This window comes from Leptidea sinapis, chromosome 1 (genome assembly GCF_905404315.1).
Source record: "Leptidea sinapis chromosome 1, ilLepSina1.1, whole genome shotgun sequence".
Taxonomy (NCBI): domain Eukaryota; kingdom Metazoa; phylum Arthropoda; class Insecta; order Lepidoptera; family Pieridae; genus Leptidea; species Leptidea sinapis.
Genome location: NC_066265.1, coordinates 14,532,920 through 14,551,664, shown reverse-complemented (window position 1 = coordinate 14,551,664; position 18,745 = coordinate 14,532,920). Strand labels below are relative to the sequence as shown.

The 18,745-nt window shown below is 35.6% G+C and overlaps 1 protein-coding gene across 3 annotated transcripts in view; it reads right to left on the bottom strand.

Moving 5' to 3' along the window:
* Window positions 1–3,648: 3,648 nt before the first annotated feature.
* LOC126966482 (myosin-11-like) overlaps window positions 3,649–18,745 on the bottom strand; it is a 53,492-nt gene continuing 38,395 nt past the window's right edge. The window contains exons 10-15 of one of the 3 annotated variants that reach the window (XM_050810563.1): window positions 16,596–16,721; window positions 16,314–16,416; window positions 10,707–10,838; window positions 10,037–10,168; window positions 9,047–9,162; window positions 3,649–5,410 (exon numbers count right to left, since the gene is read on the bottom strand). In XM_050810563.1, coding sequence (XP_050666520.1) covers window positions 5,217–5,410; window positions 9,047–9,162; window positions 10,037–10,168; window positions 10,707–10,838; window positions 16,314–16,416; window positions 16,596–16,721 — 803 coding nt within the window. In that variant the 3' untranslated portion in view covers window positions 3,649–5,216. Of the gene's footprint in view, window positions 5,411–9,010; window positions 9,163–10,036; window positions 10,169–10,706; window positions 10,839–11,393; window positions 13,959–16,313; window positions 16,417–16,595; window positions 16,722–18,745 lie in introns of those variants that run through there. The other 2 variants (XM_050810573.1, XM_050810583.1) reach the window with 2 other exon arrangements.

Genomic DNA, 18,745 nt, shown 5'->3' with positions numbered 1-18,745 from the left:
TCATTGACATCGTATGATCGAGGTTCGACGAGAGTTTACACAAATTGCGATAGCATTAGTTTTAGAGCGAGATAGATTATATAATATTATTCTCAATTCTTATTGAATAAAACGTTTTATTATTGGTTAAAATGTAAGCTCTAGTATTGGTGTGTATTTTCTGAACTTGTAAATATGTTTTAAGTAACGATTGTAATTGGGTAACTAGTTTTAAGGATTTTGTATATATATCGTGTAACCTTTTAATAAATCATATCTTCCATATATCTTCCACATATTCCTCACAGTCAAGCAGTTGTTTTATTTAATCGCCAAACGCTCAGTCTCTAAAGTGGTGACCCCGAACAAGAACACCGACGGAAGGACCCCGAACAAGAACACCGACGGAAGGAACCCGAACAAGAACGCCGACGGAAGGAAGCCAAAACAGAATACACCGAACCTCTGCCCGGCTACACATTGAAGAACAGCTTCACCAGCTCGCCGAAACGACGAATTCCTGTTCGGCGAATCTCTGCTCAAGGAATATCAACCACCATTTCACTGTCGATGCGCATACCACCATTTTGGCGGGAAAATCCGCGATTGTGGTATCACAGCTTTGAAGCCGCCACCGATGATCTCAAGAGGAGTCAAGCCAAGCTGACACAGATGGTGCTCGTCCAATTAGAAAAGGCTGACATCGAACAAATCTCCGACATCCTATTTAACATACCGAGAGATAAACAATATTCAGCAATCAAGGAACGTCTCATATCGGTGTATGAAGAATCCGACAGCCGCAAGTTCCAGAAGCTACTCGCCGAGATGGAGCTCTGAGACCAGAAGCCTTCACAGCTACTGCGACGCATGCGTAACCTTGCAAGGGACAAGGTTATCGACTCCACCCTCCGCATGATGTGGAGTAAGCTGCTGCCAGCCCACGTCCGCTCCCACAAAACAGGCAAGCTGTTATTTTTATATTTTTATGACTTATTTTTTTACCTCCTATTTTGTTACACTTGAATGATAACGTATAAATAGAAAAGAGAATAACAAAGTTGGAAATTTTTAGGCAGGGTATTGACTGTCTAATTGTGAATAAAATTATGACTATGTCATTTTGTAAATTTAAATAAAATAATATATATATATATATATATATAATATATACAGTATGGTCTATGAAATAAATAAAAATGTAAGTAATACTCTGTAGTCCACAGAACTATGCCAAAATTTATTATTTAATTAAAAACTTTAAATTGAAAAAGTGAAATTTTCAAACAAAATAAATATTTAAATAAATATACTCAGAGATAGCAGTACTGTTTCAACGACGTACATTGACCTCTGGATTGTCGGCTTCACCTTTGATTTGTTTGAATAATTGCGACGACGAAATAAAAATTCTCATTAATAAAATGTTCATTCTTACGAACACTTTTATTTCGGTCTAAATGAACTGAACAATTAATTCAATATTGTGCATCTTGTTTTATATTTATGTTATAAATTTAATGAACTTCTAAATTTATAAATTTAATGAACTTCTAGCAAGTATTTTTTTACGATTAAACTAACGAAACTACTGTTTTGTGAGTTGTGAGTGACTAAAAGGGTTTTGGCAGAGTTATGCTGTCGTCCTATGACGACAGTACGATCGGACCAGACCCGTTCGGATTAAGTTCCTCACTCGCACAAACAATAACCAGCGTGAATAATAATATGGGTATGTGTGTTCGTTAGGGAGAATATCTGCTGTCAACGTTTCGGCAATTTCAAGGGTAGGGTGTTCTCTGACTGCCAGTAGATTTTGAAGATCATTCGGTCATGTCTACAGGTCATCTGGAAGGTGTCAAGGAAGCCAAATTGGCTTTAAAGAAGCTGGGGGTCATTAAAAGATCACGGTAATACTTCAACCTGACCTAGATTCTAGCGCTCTCCAAAAGCGCAGGAACACCAGATACTGCCTGTATTGTTGTCATCTCTGGTCGGACGCACTCTAGTATCAGCAGAACCTATCGCCCGCGTGCAACGCATAGCTGCTCGAATTGGCGTTGCTGGGAGTTTGCCGAACGACTGCTTAAAAACGTTATTGTTATTTACTATTACTCCTTTGTTTATAATTATTATCTGTTTTGTAATAAAACAAAAAAAAATAATTTAAATAAATTCATTTTCATTTTATTTCATTAAATACACTAAGTATTTTAATAAGCATAGTGTTTTAAGGTTTTTTGTGATATTTCTATAAACACTGTGCGCTAAGTATTTAAATTTTAATAGCTTTTTGAATCGGGTATTATTTCCATTAAAAGAAGCTTTTTATCGATAGATTGTGCCCTACCCTAAACCCGATCGCGTTCTTTCGCTGCAGGACGGTCCGACGCGTTTGAAGTCACCGCGAGGAGCGAACAGGCAACATCGCTTGTGTTCTATCCGACAAACGACCAGTGTCTTTGAACTTGAAGAGCACGGAATGGCAATGTCGCATTTTGATGTGCAAAGACTAAAGTTCATTGAATCATTGAGTGTTGACCCAGTAACCCCGTGACCCGATTTTACAATGTACATCATGTTAATGTTCGCTCAAAATTAAAAGTCTACATTTTGACCTAATCTGTGCACCGAGTTCGTTCATGTTTTGTATATCGTCAGCAAATACTATAACAAGTATGTGGCTACATTTAATTCATAAATATAAAATATATACTGTATATACTTATATATTTATTCAAACAAACAATATTTATAACTATATTTAAAATACTATTAAACTATTTACTAAATATTGTTAAAATAAAACTATCTATATAAAATATATATATGGAAGTGTGCCAAGCATACTGGTAGTATTTCAGCTAGACTGATCTGTTGACCGAAATTGCTTCCAGCAATTGGGTTTCCAGCAGCCCTATTGATTCGCATAGACAGAATTTTGTACATTCTCCGCATCTCTGGGCACCTGGGGCCAAACATGCCTCGACTCCAAATGACACAAAAATGTAAGACTGACTGAGAGACTAACATACTTACGACGCTTGCTGTCTTCGGAGCAGCAGCCCCAGCATCAACTGAAGTAAGTTGGACATGAGAAGGAGCCAGAGTATCGACGCTACTCTATACTATTTGGCTTTCAAATATCTGATATATTAAAAGTGGCATATTCCCTGTGGATATCTTCATTAATGCTGGCGTGACGACTGATCATAATATATTATATTGAATAAATGTTTGAAATTGAATGGGAGCTTTGTGAATTTATATTCTGTCGTTTTAAGTTAAGTTGTATACCAAAATATAATATAAAGCATAAATTATCATACACAATTCTTCCAAAGAGTCACTTAGTTTTATATAATATTATATTGTAGAAAGTGACAAGTGGAGAGGGTGAAGATGTCTGTAAAAGGCGCAGTCTTCCTGGGATCGACACACTTCTGTTGCAACCGTTGACGGGTTAGGGCTTTACTCTGCCCAATTTTTGTTGGAATATAAATTCTTAGAAGCTTAGCATTTTAAAATAGTTTTGTGATATTTTTATATTTAATTTTACAGTTAATTATTTAGATGTTAGCTTGTTTGTGAATTTTTAATACATTATTATAAGAAAAACCCTTTTGATCTGATTTCCTAAAATATAATAAATATTTGAAATAAAAACCGTTTCCTTTGTTTATCCAGTTTATTGAAAAAAAATATGTACAGTCGAAGGATAAAATCTAACAATCTTAAATATTGCAACGTAAACATGAGGAACATATAAATCACCTACAAATTATGTCAGTTGTCACATTTCGTAATCTAAAATCACAAACATTAAGTACTGCAAGCTGGCAAGTGCCTCAAACGTAACGTAAACATTGAGTCTGATGAGGATACTTACTATTATTTTCTTTTGGTAAATTTAATCCCATAAGACATCGTCAGTAAGGATGTTCAAGAAAGGCACAAGTACCTATGCCAAAAATAGATTATAATGGTACTGTGGCGCCACATAACACGGCTTATTCGTCAAATGCAACAATATATATGGTACATATTGCACCGTATCAACGTAGCACTAGTTATTTCGCGAGTATTTGCCGTTCGTTGAAATAGTGATTTGACTGTTTCTCTTGACTGACTCGACCACAAGTGATTATTGTTGCCACCGATAAAGTAGACTAACATCTGACTTGTGGTATTTTTTGTTTAATATTTTTTAAAAAGCCGGTTCAACACTTATTCTACTCAATATTATTGAAGGAAATGACATATTAATCGGTTTGTATTTACGCTAAGTGTAAATCCTTCATTACGCAGACAGAAAACATTCAGATTTCTTTCAATAAAAAGAAATTCAGTGTAATCTCTCCATAACAAAGATTTGTCATAAATCCTTATGTCGTTTCATAGAAACGAGTACAAATGTAAACCATACAATATTAATTAAATACACGTAATAATTATTAAACATCGCTATCAAGAATGTGCATTAATACTAATATAATTGTTTAAAAAAACTTAAATACTCTTTCATCTTCAAGAGTTTTATGAATGGTAAAAAGTATTAAGTTATAACCATAAAACCTATTATCGATTTTTTTCTGGTACGTTTTCATATAAATACATTTTAATATTGTTCATTTTTTTTAACTTTTATCGTAATCCGCAACACTATATTATTTTTGAGTGGACCACCATCATAGGCATAAATTATTAGATATATATTACCTTTACTTCTATCGATATAGTAACGACTCAATAAGCATCCAATTTTTAAAGAGGCGGCATTTAATTTTTTTTGATACTACCAATAAGAATATTTATTTAGAGTCTATGCTGCTTCGAACAAAGACGGTGATATTATATGAGAGAATAGAGGCAATGCCATTTACATTATTAACTCACGTGAGTAGTGTACCAACCAATATTTTATACAATATTATGATACATCTTTGATCTTAAGCAATAAAAAGAAGCAGATATTATTATGCAAGGGTGCGTATCGTGTGACTCAAAACGTGCTGGGATTGGGACGAAGTCTGAGAGTCAGTAATTTTACACTTAAGAGTAATCTTCACGTGCAAGTGACAAACACCAGCCAGCTGTCTTATATTTTCTTTTTGTCTTAATCAAGCCATCCATTTCACATCATTTCAATGTGTCAGTTCGTAACATTAAATGTTTTGTTTCAGCACCTTGATTGTGAAAATTAAGTTTTATAAGCGAGATAGTTACATAATACGTCATTATTTATCATTATATCGTTGTTCGAGCTGTTTGATTCTAACGGGCACTTGCACAGCCGGGAGATCGACGCTCTTCGCACGCGGGCGGCCATTTTGTTCCGAGTCGGCAGCTGCACGGAGCTCCGAGGGTAAAGGCTGCAGATCTGGCAGCGTGGGCCGCTTCCTGGCCAACTCGGGGGTTCGGAGTGATCCACCTTTTGCATTAAAAAACATCTTTTACAATATATAATATAATATGACGGCCAACAAACAAGAGAAAGAGTGTGTATAAAGAGAAGTCAGACTTATCGCTTTTGACTTTCATTGGCCTTTCGTTCTTTGTACGCGTCTGCGATTGTTTATTGGAATCAAAAGTGTTTATAATTTTAATCCTTTTTCAACACATCACTGAACACATTTAAATTATATTACTGGAAAAATTTATGGACAATTATGTGGGATTCATGAGCCCCTCCAGAGTGAGTAAGCTGTTGTATGACCCATCGGTTGTAAATCTTTGCTTGCTCTTTAGTCGAGACTCTATTAAGAATATAAAATTATTAACAGATGGTTATCACTATAAAATAAACATCGTGTGACAGTCAAGTAAGGAAACACATGTTTGCGTATTTTTGTGTAAGCCACATTTGTGGGAATCTTATTCAATGGATGGACTCATTTTTAAAAAAACCGTGAGATGAATGTTGTTATTGGAGGGTACCAGTCAAATACTTTTATTGCGACATCTGGTGTTCCGCAGGGTTCCAATCTTGGCCCCACGTTGTTTGGTATTGTCATTAATGATATAGTCAAATTTTTCAAGTTTTGTCAATTCCATCTTTATGCAGATGACCTCAAGATGTATAGTGAAATAAATAATATTGAAGACTCAAGGAATATGCTACAGGATTGAGATATACTTTCGGTTTGGTGCAATGAAAATAATCTAAAATTAAATCATTTGAAATGTTACAGTATCACCTTCAGCAGAAAAATAAGAAATATTAATTTTGATTACAGTATAAATTGCAACATATTAGAAACCGTCAATCATATAAATGATCTCGGGATCATTCTAGATTGTAAGTTGAGTTTCATACCACATATTGATAATCTGGTGAGTAATGCTCTTAAACTTTTAGGTTTCATAATAAGAAGTACAAAAGAATTTAAAAGATCATCCACAAAATTAACGCTGTTTAATTCAATGATTAGAAGTAAACTTGAATAATGCTCTGTTGTATGGAATCCTAACTATCAAGTGCATAAAGACAGAATAGAAAGAGTACAAAAAAAAATCTTACGACACTTAGCCTACAAGGACAATATATTAAAAGAAATTAATAATACCAAAGATCTCTTAAAACCTTATAAAACCATATCACTATGCAATCGTAGAAACTCAATAGATCTCTTTTTTTTGCATAAAATTGTAAATGGAGCTATTGATAGCCCGAACTTATTAAACAGAATAAGGTTAGCAGTTCCAAGACAAAATGCACGTTCACATATTAAAAATAAAATTACTTTTATGCCAATAATTACAAAGAGTAACCTAGGTAGGACCGCTCCTATTAACAGAATTGTAATGTCCTATAACAACATATTTAAAATAGCAGAATTGGACATATTTTGGAACTCTGCATCGAATTTCAAGCGCAAAATTAAAAATCATTTAATTAAATAATATCATTCGTTTTTTCGTATTTAATAATAGTTGCTGTATTTTAAATTTAGTTTATATAAAATTTAGTTTTTTATTATTTTTGTTTAGAGTTATAAGTTTTTTATATTTTTGTGTAGGTAACTAATTTATAAAGTAATTTAGATAGTAAGTAAACGAGGAAATTGTCATATGTTAATAATGTTTTTAAGTACTTGTAATTTAATTAAGTAATTAATTGCATGTCGAGTTGGCCCGTAAATGGGGTATACGATGGGGTTAATTAAGGGGTTAAATAATATAAGTAATTAATGTGTAAATATACCATAAGGTAATATATTGTATACAACGTGGGCTTCCTATTAAATAAATAAAAAAAAAAATAGAAAGAGATGATGGCATAACTGGTCTGAGTCGTAACGCATCCAAACGACACAAGTTTTAGTATACCCCAACATATCACGATCATCGACACAGACACAGGTCCGTATTGCATGCGTGTCATGAAGAGAGTGACAACCATACACTGAATCGTGGACTATTGAGATATTTTTATTTATGATGATGTGTAATATTTTACACCTAAAAAACCTTTAAAAATATTTAAATTGTTTATCATATTATAAACAGAGCTACTCTCATACTGAGTGCAACAAAACAGATCCGTCTGATATGCTATTTAAATCAGAGAACGAAGTGCACGCATTATCGGTGCCCGGCTTAATAAGCATATTCATTGTACACACAACAGCACCCAAACATCAGTAAGCAACAATTCAGTACGAAAGCATCTCCATTTAAGTCAAACGAGTTTGATCACTTATATGTTATAGGACTACTAAAACTGAGCCACCTCATCTTGCAAAATATGGAATACTTTTAATTATGGTGCTCCAACAAGCCAAGAATGTTTCGCTACCGATGGAACTTTTTTTAAATTGCAGCATTGGGCTTATTCGTAAAATTGGAGCTAATACGTTTAGGTCCGTCCTTGACAATCTTTGAGAGCACCAAAAATCTTCCAACAAATGATTATCATGTATCTGTATTGTCTATTATGTGCCTTATAGATTGTCCTCGTGGACTGCATAAATTTGAAATGCCTTTTAGGTACTTAAACAAAATTACACGGTAACTATAAAATGTCGTTGTGATTGTTGGGGTTGTGAGAACGACATTATGGAATAAATGTTAAAATAAAACTTTACTAATAAATCTATTCTAAATAATGCAATGAAAGAGTGTATGTAATGCGTCGCGGTGTGATATGGACTGGCGATCTTAGCTGCCGCGCGTATTTGGTAAGTCGCATTGTACGGTTATTGTACCATACCGTAGTGATATTAGGCATACAAGAATAAAATTGTATGACAAAATATAACAAATAACTTTTTAAGATCACAAGAACAAGCAAAGTTTATCGTAGGTTAAGTCAAACAAAAAAAACATAATAATCAACACAAAAATAAACGCAACAGTTTGCCTGCCATGTATTTTACTACAAGTTTATGATTAAATGTGTTATGATGTTATCTGAGGGTATTATAAGGTAAGGGCTTGTATTCTATTCTCTCTGTAAAATATTAATTATACATTCATTTTATTATAATTTTCCCTCTACGGTAGTCTACGATGAAGTATATACCTGGATGTGACACGCAAATAAAACTGAACGAGTCACAACACACGAAAACTGTTAGACGATAAAGAGGAAGAAAACAATATTGTTTGTCTTAGTCAGAGTCTGTATTGTTTGTTGGTGTGAATACACTAGATAAATAGTAAACTAGTTTTTTTTATTTGAATCTGCATTTGACAAGGTGATGTGGATTTTCTATTTGGAATTACCGAGTCCGTCGACTATGTTTAAGCAGTCAATAACTTATAACGACGATATTATATTTCTTTTTACTTTTTATATGTTAAATTTACATTTTATTTTTTATGGTGTTATTTTTAACGCTATAACTAGCGATAACAAACAATAATATTTTAGAGTGCCATATGGTTTTCAGCCTGCATTATTTATGGCGTATCAATACATAATCCACAGTGTCATTGTCATGTCTCTGTTATACACAGTTAAATTGTGTGAGAAGTGAAGTGACAGAGTTAAACACAAAAATGTTGCCAGTATACAAAATGTACAAACCTACACACTGTACGTGTAAATTACGGAACTATATACCCTTTCTCCGCGTCGCGTTCGTTTTTGAATCTGTTTGTGATTCTTTCGTGGAAGTTTCCTCCTTTTGGGTTGTTTCGCAGCCGTCTGCCCGGGTTCTTGTGCCAAGTTTTGGAGAGCTGTTAAAATGATTTATAACATTTATTACATTGTTAAAAACCAGAAATAATTTAACAACATGAAAAAATGATATATGTGATAATTGCCCCTGTACTATTGTCAGAATATGTTTATACAGAAATATTTAATACTGAAGCATCGGAAATAGCAAAATTCCTTCGAATTTCTCACTATTCCTTCTAACGAAGTTCCGTTCTGAGTTTAATAATATTACTGACACAAATATTATATTATCGATTTAAAAATACAGACACATGATATACAAGCGTCTAAAAAGAAATTGTGTGGTTTTATGAAAATACGATGCAAGTGAAACTTTTTAAACAAAAAATATATTTACATAATCAATATATAATAATAACAATACAAGAATAACAACGTGCACATTTAATTTTCTTTGTCATTAAACATTTAAGCTATTATATACTATATTGCTTCTTGAGTAAACCTCAGCGAAGCTTTTGCTCGATTATTATAGTATTACGTTATTCAAAAGAATTGTTAAAAAACGTTTGTGTGGTAAAGGTTACTATAACATAAATGACTTTTATTAATGATACCACAGATTGGGAATGGAGCGACCGCCCTCAGGCTATTAAATAATAAGTTTAATTGTGCAATGTTACTTTGTTACGTTGTAAATGTTACTTTAATTTGTAAAACATATTTTTGTTGAAAAAAAAAGCCCGCTGAGATTGTTGCGCCCATTCTTCTCAGGCCTGAGGCATTCATTTTGGAAAGGGTGGTAGTTTTTTTGACTTTCAATAAGTGATTTCACATCCTATTTTGAATAAAAATATTTGAATTTGAATTCACACATGTTTAAAACAATAAAAATGCAACTTGTGTAGAGAACCGAAGGTCCGTTATTACCTTTGCTCCACAAGGATCTTTGTGAGTCTGGCAACCTCGGCTTTCAGTGTATGTATCTCCTTGTCTTTCACGCGAGATGCTTGCTCAGCCGTACGCTCGCGAGCCGACAGTCGGGCACGCATGTCGTCGAAACTATTACATCAAAGAATGTGAAAATTAAAAGAAAAACAGACAGGCAAATGTGAAATTACATAAAGTGATTATTTATTTAAAAAGGGTTTTATAAGCTCCGCCCCTCCAATATCAAAATGAAGGGACCGACATCATTAAATTATTTTTATGATAATAAGAGTGGAGAGAGAGAGCAGGACGTTCAGCTGATGCTAATTGATACCCCCTGCCCATTATAATGCAGTGCCGCTCAGGATTGAAAAATCCAAAAAATTCTGAGCGGCACCACAATTTCGCTCGTCACCTTAAGACATAAGATGTTAAGTCACATTTGCCCAGTAATTTCACTAGTGACACTCTCCAGAGCGAAACACAAAAATGCTGACACATTACTGATTCACGGCAGAAAAAGGCAACGTTGTGGTATCCATAATCTAGCCGGCATCCTACGCAAAAGAGCCACTGGTAATTCATGTAAAGATCATAAGCTACGTGTTGCTGGTGACCAAGATCTCTTCCAGCTGACATAATATACTATTAAAAAAGGTTTCGTACTTACAGTTTTCGTAAACACGCGCACTTTCTCGTCAAGTGCTCGATTTGTTCCCGCGACGTCTTTTGAACTTGTGTCAGTTTGTTTTCATCTTCTTCTCTCTTCCCTCGTAGTGCTTTCTCTCGCTCTAAAGCCTCTCTGGGTTAGTGAAATAGGGACTGTTAGTTGGCTGAACCGATGGGTCTTTGCCTTTATGTACAGTCTAAAATATATAAAAAAGGGACTTCATTGAAACTATATAATTTAATTACTGCTGCCAAGGCAAGGAAAGCAAAATAAGAGGTTTTGTTGAATAAACTGTTGAAGAACGGTCTATTCAACAAAAAACGGAATCTTAGCGGTCGAGTTATTTGACAGGACAAATAAAAATATATTAATTAAAAAGTTATTTGATACTAGAGTCCATTATAAATAGATATATTTTGTAGGTGTTTTTAATAATGTTGAGTACCTACGCAATACAATAACATGGATTCTTTTACAAAACAAAATGTTTGTTTTCATCGTTGCGTACGTTCTATAAATAATTATAAAAAGTTGGTACATAAATGTATGTTTTACCTACCTAATATATATACCTATAACAACAATAATATTCAATATTTTCTGGAAACTTTAACCATAATCTTTTATAACCATTCAAACTTTTTGTTGACAAGATTTTAGTAACGAGCGGTTAAATAAACTACAAAAGTTAATGCATTATTTAATAAATTTAGTACAAAATGTTACTTATACTTAAAAGACTAGATAAATGAGCTTTTTATAACGAATCGTATAAAACAGACTAGTATCATGATTTATGAACCAAATAAGAACAGGAATTATAGAGTGTGCATGTGCGCTGAATGCGCATACTGTGTTGTGCCAAAGAAAAAAATATTATATCATAAGATAGACAAGGACTATTCTATATTCTTTGGACAAACTACGGTATGTAGTTTGTCTATAGTCATTTACTGCGAGTAACGAGTAATCAAGCGAACAATGACATTGACATAAACCTATATCATATTCTGCAGCCGTAGTTATTCTCTATCAACTTTGATCCATAATAATAATAATAATAAAGTTAAGAAGCTTAGTACTTACTGCTTACTGAGTACTGACATTAAATTAAACTATAGGTAGCTCGTCCTAGCCACTGCAGCTAGGATACCAAAATTCTAATAAAATATTGCCAAGTTGGGAAACTGCACATCAATTAACAATGAAAATAGTAATAAAGTGAATGACATAATTTTAATGTCTTAGTAAAGGTATTAATTTAATATTTTCATATAAATTCATTTCAAATTCCTATTCTTATTTGTATCATTATAAGTATACATTATTTGTTACTAGATGACTCCATCAAATGGACATGAAAACTAAAATACGAAAATAATTCTAAATGAGACATGACTATATAATTAATGAAATCCTTATCAAATACAACATGAACAACCAAATATAATATATGTATGCTACGGTCATGAAATGCAGATTATTTATTTAGACTACAGTTTTTAATCACAATAATTACGAAGATATCCGCTCTGGTTTTAGCTCGACGTCTACATTAAAACTACTTAGTAACAATCTGCAGCAATCTTCAATGGCACATACCTACCTCTTCACGGACATAACACGACTGTCATAGGGTCAGCGTAAAGGTAAGGGTTCGTTTTTTAAGTGCATAAAACGTAAATATTGTTTCTTTTCCAAGAACCTCTTGCTTCTTGGCTCTAATCCAGCGAAATGCGTTGTTTTAAAAACGCATTTTCAGGGAGAACGGGTCAAATAATATTAATGATTTTTTGACATCAAGCTGTAGGTACTAGACCGTATTACGATATGATAGAGGCATTAATGTTGAGACTTTGTAGCATAGCCCTTAAGGTTGTATGTTGTTTTCATATTGCTGACTGTTTACGTAGCCACTGGACAGACGAAAACATCCATAAGTCGTGTTTATAAATAGGAACTCGTGTAAACGATGTCCATGTTGATAAGAATCAAGTTAAGTACCAGCTTTAAGAAGCGTATGGCCGAGACAATGGAGATAATGAGGAGATCTTACGTCAAGCTCAACCCCACTCTTCGATCCAAGCTGCCCACTAGGACTAAATTGGTGATTTTGACGTAACGAAATGGCGTGACGATTTTAACTTGAGTTCGACCTGTTTTGTGCCATGCAAAACATGTCTTCTTTTACTTGACTTGCCTATTTCTGGATGTTATGTCTTATTTCTCATGACGTAAGTGAAGACCAAAAGATAAAAAGCCTTTACGCTTATATAAGATGACTCTACAAACATGTTGCGGAGAGCAGATAATATCCTCCAACACAAACGCCTCAATGGGGATCGCGATACTGAACGCACCATCTCCAGAAGAGAGAGGCAAAAGGAAAATGAAGGCGGGTTTCCAAGGATATTCTAAGACTCAATAATGGCCAGAGTAAGGGATTTGCCCTTTTTCTTTCACCATCTACCAGGCAGAACAAAGATGACCCTGACAATGATCATTCTTAATCTGTAAGCGATAAGAGACAAGCTCAAGCGGAAGATTGTAACGATAGTAGAAACACGTAAACCAGTGAATCTTTATTGTTTGGCATAGGCATAAAAAGGCTTGGTGTAGAGGTAAAAACGAGTGTTTTTAGAGAGAAAAATCATCTAGATCAATTTTTAACACTTATTAACTCCGGTGTGGTAAATTTTATCCAAATCGTTTACGAGATGCACAAAATTCAAATGCCAACAAGTATATTCTAGAATTGCTCGCCTTATTATATGAAATATGTGCCATTATTTGATTTGTTCGCAGATTGTTGCAAAGAATAGTTTCGGAGTATTTCCGTTACTTATATGTAAAGTAGGCTAGTGATATAATAAAATAGTTTATGTTTGCGTGAAGAATGAATAAGAGTATTAGTACATTTCTACATTCAGTCCGGTAAAGGCAGTTCAAAATTATTTGTTAGGGTAAAGCGACCAATAACGGAATACATCAAACTTAATACATGGTACAATAATTACAACACTGCTTTTGTTATTAGCTTAGATTTTTTTAAAGGCAACACTTATAAATATAGGAAGTAAGTCTTTGATGGTGATTCTTAGTGTAAAAGTCTATTCCTAATTGCTCTTTATTCGTTTTAATCGCATATAAAAGTGGTAGCCTAGAAACAGTAGCAGAGCGAGTAGAGCGAGACGGTAGGATCTTGTTACGACGTAGATGACAGCTGACAGCAGTGCCCCCACTCGTGCGCGGCTGTTGACAACAACACACGTACACTGAGAGAGGCAGTTACTCATTGGACACATACTTCCACGAACCGCTCGAACACTCATCAGATCAGTAATTGGCAATTCAATAGGGTATAATTACTTAAAGGATTTAGTATTCATTTTTATGTAAAGATATAATTCTTTGTTTATCATAAATTTTGCAAGCTTATGCCCTGTCAACTTCAGTTGCCCGTGAATATGCAGCTGAAGTTATCAGTAGTCGAGAGTGAACTATTCAAGTGTTGCTTCTAGTTTAGCAACAACATCCACTGTTATTACTTTAGGTGGGTGGGTTTTACACTGATATTATTATTTGTTAATTCCTTATTGTTGATAAATGTCTAAGATCTCGGAAAACTATTATCATCATTTGTGATTAAAACAAATTCATCCACATGCTTATAAACACAAGCGCTGTCGCTTTGACTATGCAAAATATTACCGAAACAGTTGACAAGAATTGCTCGAGCGGTTTCGTGTACGGTGTCAAGGTACGAGTAAGTAACTACCAACGAATATATAACCTTTCACAATCAGAATGGGATGACACCTCGTCAAACTAAATTAAAACGCTTCAGATTTCAACAAACTAGAGATATAATTAACCAGCTAAATTTAGGATTAGGATGTTTTCTATATTTGTCTGGTGACACATTGGTCCTCGATATTTGCCTTATCAAATAATTCTAGAACAAGTATGATCCTATAGTTTTTCTTTTATTTCGTACGAAGTAAAAGCAAAGGATTAATTTTTTTTATCAAAATAAGGTACGGGACGAGCAGGACGTTCAGCAGATGGTAATTGATACGCCCTGCATATTACAATGCAGTGCCGCTCAGGATTCTTGAAAAACCTAAAAGTTCTGAGCGGCACTTTGACACACGATTGCACTTGTCACCTTGAGACATAAGATATTAAGTCTCATTTGCCCAGTAATTTCACTAGCTACGGCGCCCTTCAGACTGAAACACATTACGGCTTCACGGCATCCGGTGCAAAGGAGCCTCCCACTGGTAGTTTTTTTTAAAGAGAGCGTGCTGCAAGAATTTCTTGCGCCGTTTCTTATCTCTCTGGATGAAATTTATTTCGGAAGGGGTGGCAGTGCTTTAATTGTCGTCAAAAAGTGCAAAGGAGCCTCCCACTGGAAAAAGTGTTGCCGTCCTTCGTCCGTATTAATGTGGCAACACCGTATCAGAAACTGTGTTGGGTTGTACGTGGACCAAAGTTTCTGATGAAAAAGATGTTAAGTTTCATTAACAAAACTGTGCTGTGGAGGAAGGCCACACATACAAATGGTGAGGATGATATTATGGTTTTTAGTTTTGATTTACTTCGAATTATAAAAAATATTTGTTGATTGATTATTTATAGCTTCAAAGAGACGCACCGCAGACCAGAGTATTTGATGTTAATTTCAATTTGACACCTCCGCGCTTTTCTGGAGAAAAAATGTCTTGAGAGAAAGAACGACGAACAACGATTTGATTATATAACGTATTGTTTCTATTCTTTTTATTAAAATACGAAATCCTACGAAGAAAAATATATAACTCTCGCAATACATGGCCATCGACTCTCAGTTCCAAAGCGTCTCATCCCATTCCATTTGTGCGTGGATCATAGTGTGAGCTGAATTTATTCGTAAACTTAAACAGCTTATTTAACGGGTTTATTAAGAAGTTTAATAAATATTACGCAATATGCCTTAATTTACTTTAGTACATTTGTATTGGATTGCAATCACTAACTACCGGACAATTAATACTGCCTTTTGGACGTGAATGGTGAAATGTATTTATTTATGAGCGGTCATAATGTAGATACCGATGTATTTAGTACTTGTATATCATGCATTAACAATGGTAGCTAAACTCGTCCAAAAGACAATATTTATTGAAATTAGTTCAAAACTAGAAATTATGTAAGGACTCATTTTGCTACCAATTTTATTTGGATGTGCGTTAGTTATAAAAGACGTTATTTTGAAAATGAAAATATCAACAGTTTAAAAGAACGCAAAGCCAACATCACAAAGAAGTTATTTAAAACACAAATAAATATTAATTATAAATGTTAGTAATGTCGAGAGATGTTTTAATTTGTGATCCCAAACATTCAAGATAAAACATAATACTATGCTTTGTAGGAATTGTGAGATTAGGATAAAGCTAACTAATTCCATACATACACAAAATGAGCTTAAAAATGGCCAATATAAATTAAAGGTTATTTAATTTATATTTAATTCATTTTATGGTGACAAGGTTTTAGTTTTTAATAATTTAGTACCTGCCAATTTGAATCTCATTAAAACAGGTTGTATATATTATGTTGTACCTGAGCTCTTGCTCCGTGACGGCGAGCGTCCGACCAATTGCAGACGCTGCTCCAGATAACTCCTCGAACTCACTTGATTTTGATTGTACAAGAGTTTTCAGTTCTGAAATATAATTTATAATAATTTGTAACATTATAACTATGGATGAATCTTTGACGACACTGCAGTCATTCGTTCGCATAAAAAATATATTTATTTTTCTAAAAGAGAGACACATTGCTGTTGAAAAAGCTCAGCTAATTACTACAGTTTTCTTTTGCTTTCGTCTGCTATAATTATACCTGCGATTTCTTCAAGTAGCTGCTTTTCTCTCTTGGCCCTGTGTTCGTCTCCCTCCTGCCTGCACTCCGCCTTCATCCGCTCTAGACAGTTTTCTTTGTCTGTCATGAACTGCTCCCATTGCTCGTCTGTAATCACAAAGATACAAGATGAGAAGAACTAATGGTCATGTTCATTTTGGACTTAATATAAGAAATATCCTCGTAAGCACCTAGATCTAAGTGACATTGGTATTTTTGAGCTGAGCTCTAAACGACACAATCTAAAGGGAACCATATCTGGTTCCCTTTTTTCTGTCGAAGAGCGGTGATATCTCACCGCTCTTCGACACTATTCTTGCCTCTGCGTCTTGTGCTTCACTTAGAATCCGTATACTGGGTTTTAAAATTTCAAGCGATTGCTAATTTTGCCGATATCTGGCCTTGAATATATAAGGAGTAAAAAGGTGAAACAAAACTTCAAGCTGGTTGATCCGGCCACATCTGAAGTAATACTCTCATTCATCGTTTGATCTGGTGAGCCAAAGCATCAGGTCGAACCATACAGGACTGTGTGCAACAGAAAACTGCTCGAATCGTGAACCACTCGATCATTTGGGGCTGCACAGCTTTTGTTGCGATAGCTTTATTATGCGTCGTCTACCGCATTTATAACCAGGAAAGTTGCGAAGAACTGTTTGAACAGATTCTTGAAAGAGAATATGGGAACCGTGAGCTCTTAACATCCGTACTTGTTTTCCTGATCATATCAAAAATACGGACATTTCTCCAATCGTGCTTAGAACGTGTGCCCCTGAGTTGACGCCGGTGCTAACGCGTTTATTCCGGCACTCTTATTCCAAAGGCGTAGTCCCTGACTCATGGAAGTCAGCCCTTGTCCATCCGATCCAAAAAAAAGGAGACAGTTCGGATCCGGCGAACTACAGGCCTATTGCTATTACCTTCCTGCTCTTCAAAATCATGGAGAGCATAATTAGCCGCCAGCTTTTAGTATACCTAGAGGGTCACCAGTTGATCAACGACCGACAGTACGCCTTTCGCCATGGACGGTCGGCAGGTGATCTTCTGGTATACCTAACACATAGATGGGCGGCGGCTATTGAAAGCAAGGGGGAAGGCCTGGCAGTTAGCCTGGAAATAGCGAAGGCCTTTGATCGTGTATGGCACAAGGCGCTCCTCTCAAAATTTCCATCATTTGGGCTTCCCGAGAGCTTGTGCAAGTGGACCTCCAGCTTCCTCACTGGGCGTAGCATACAGGTCGTTGTCGACGGATATTGCTCGAACCCGAAGCCCGTGAATGCTGGAGTGCCCCTACGCTGTTTCTTCTGCATATCATTGATATGTTGGACACCTCCAACATGCATTGCTATGCAGATGACAGCACTGGTGATGCTATATACACGGGCCATGCAGGTCTCTCTCGGGAAATCGTCGACCAGTACCGGGAGAAACTTGTGTCTTCTATCGAGTCCTCTCTCGAGAAGGTCGCGGAATAGGGTAAATTGAACCTTTTCCAATTTAACCCCCAGAAGACTCAAGTTTGCGCGTTTACCACTAAAAAAACCCCATTTGTCGTATCACCGCTCTTCGAGAACACTTCTCTTAAAGCCGCGCCTAGTATTGGAATACTGGGTCTCGAAATCTCGAGCGATTGCCAATTCCGTGGCCATCTGGAGGGCAAAGCCAAATTGGCTTCGAAGAAGCTGGGCGTCATCAATAGAGCACGGCAATACTTCAAGCCGGCCCACATTCTAGCGCTCTACAAAGCGCAGGTCCGGCCACACATGGAGTATTGCTGTCATCTCTGGTCTGGTGCACCCCAGTATCTGCTCGATCCATTTGACCGCGTGCAACGTAGAGCAGCTCGAATTGTCGGGGACTCAGTGCTCTGTGAACGGCTGGATCACTTGGCGTTGCGTAGAGACGTCGCTTCATTGTGTGTCTTCTACCGCATTTATCACGGGGAGTGTTCCGAAGAGCTGTTTAACCTGATTCCTGCCGCCGAATTTCACCTTCGCACGACACGCCACAAGTTAGGATATCATCCCCACCATCTGGATGTGTGGCGGTCCTCCACAGTGCGGTTTTCAAGAAGCTTTCTCCCTCGTACTACAAAGCTGTGGAATTTGCTTCCTTGTGCGGTGTTTCCGGGA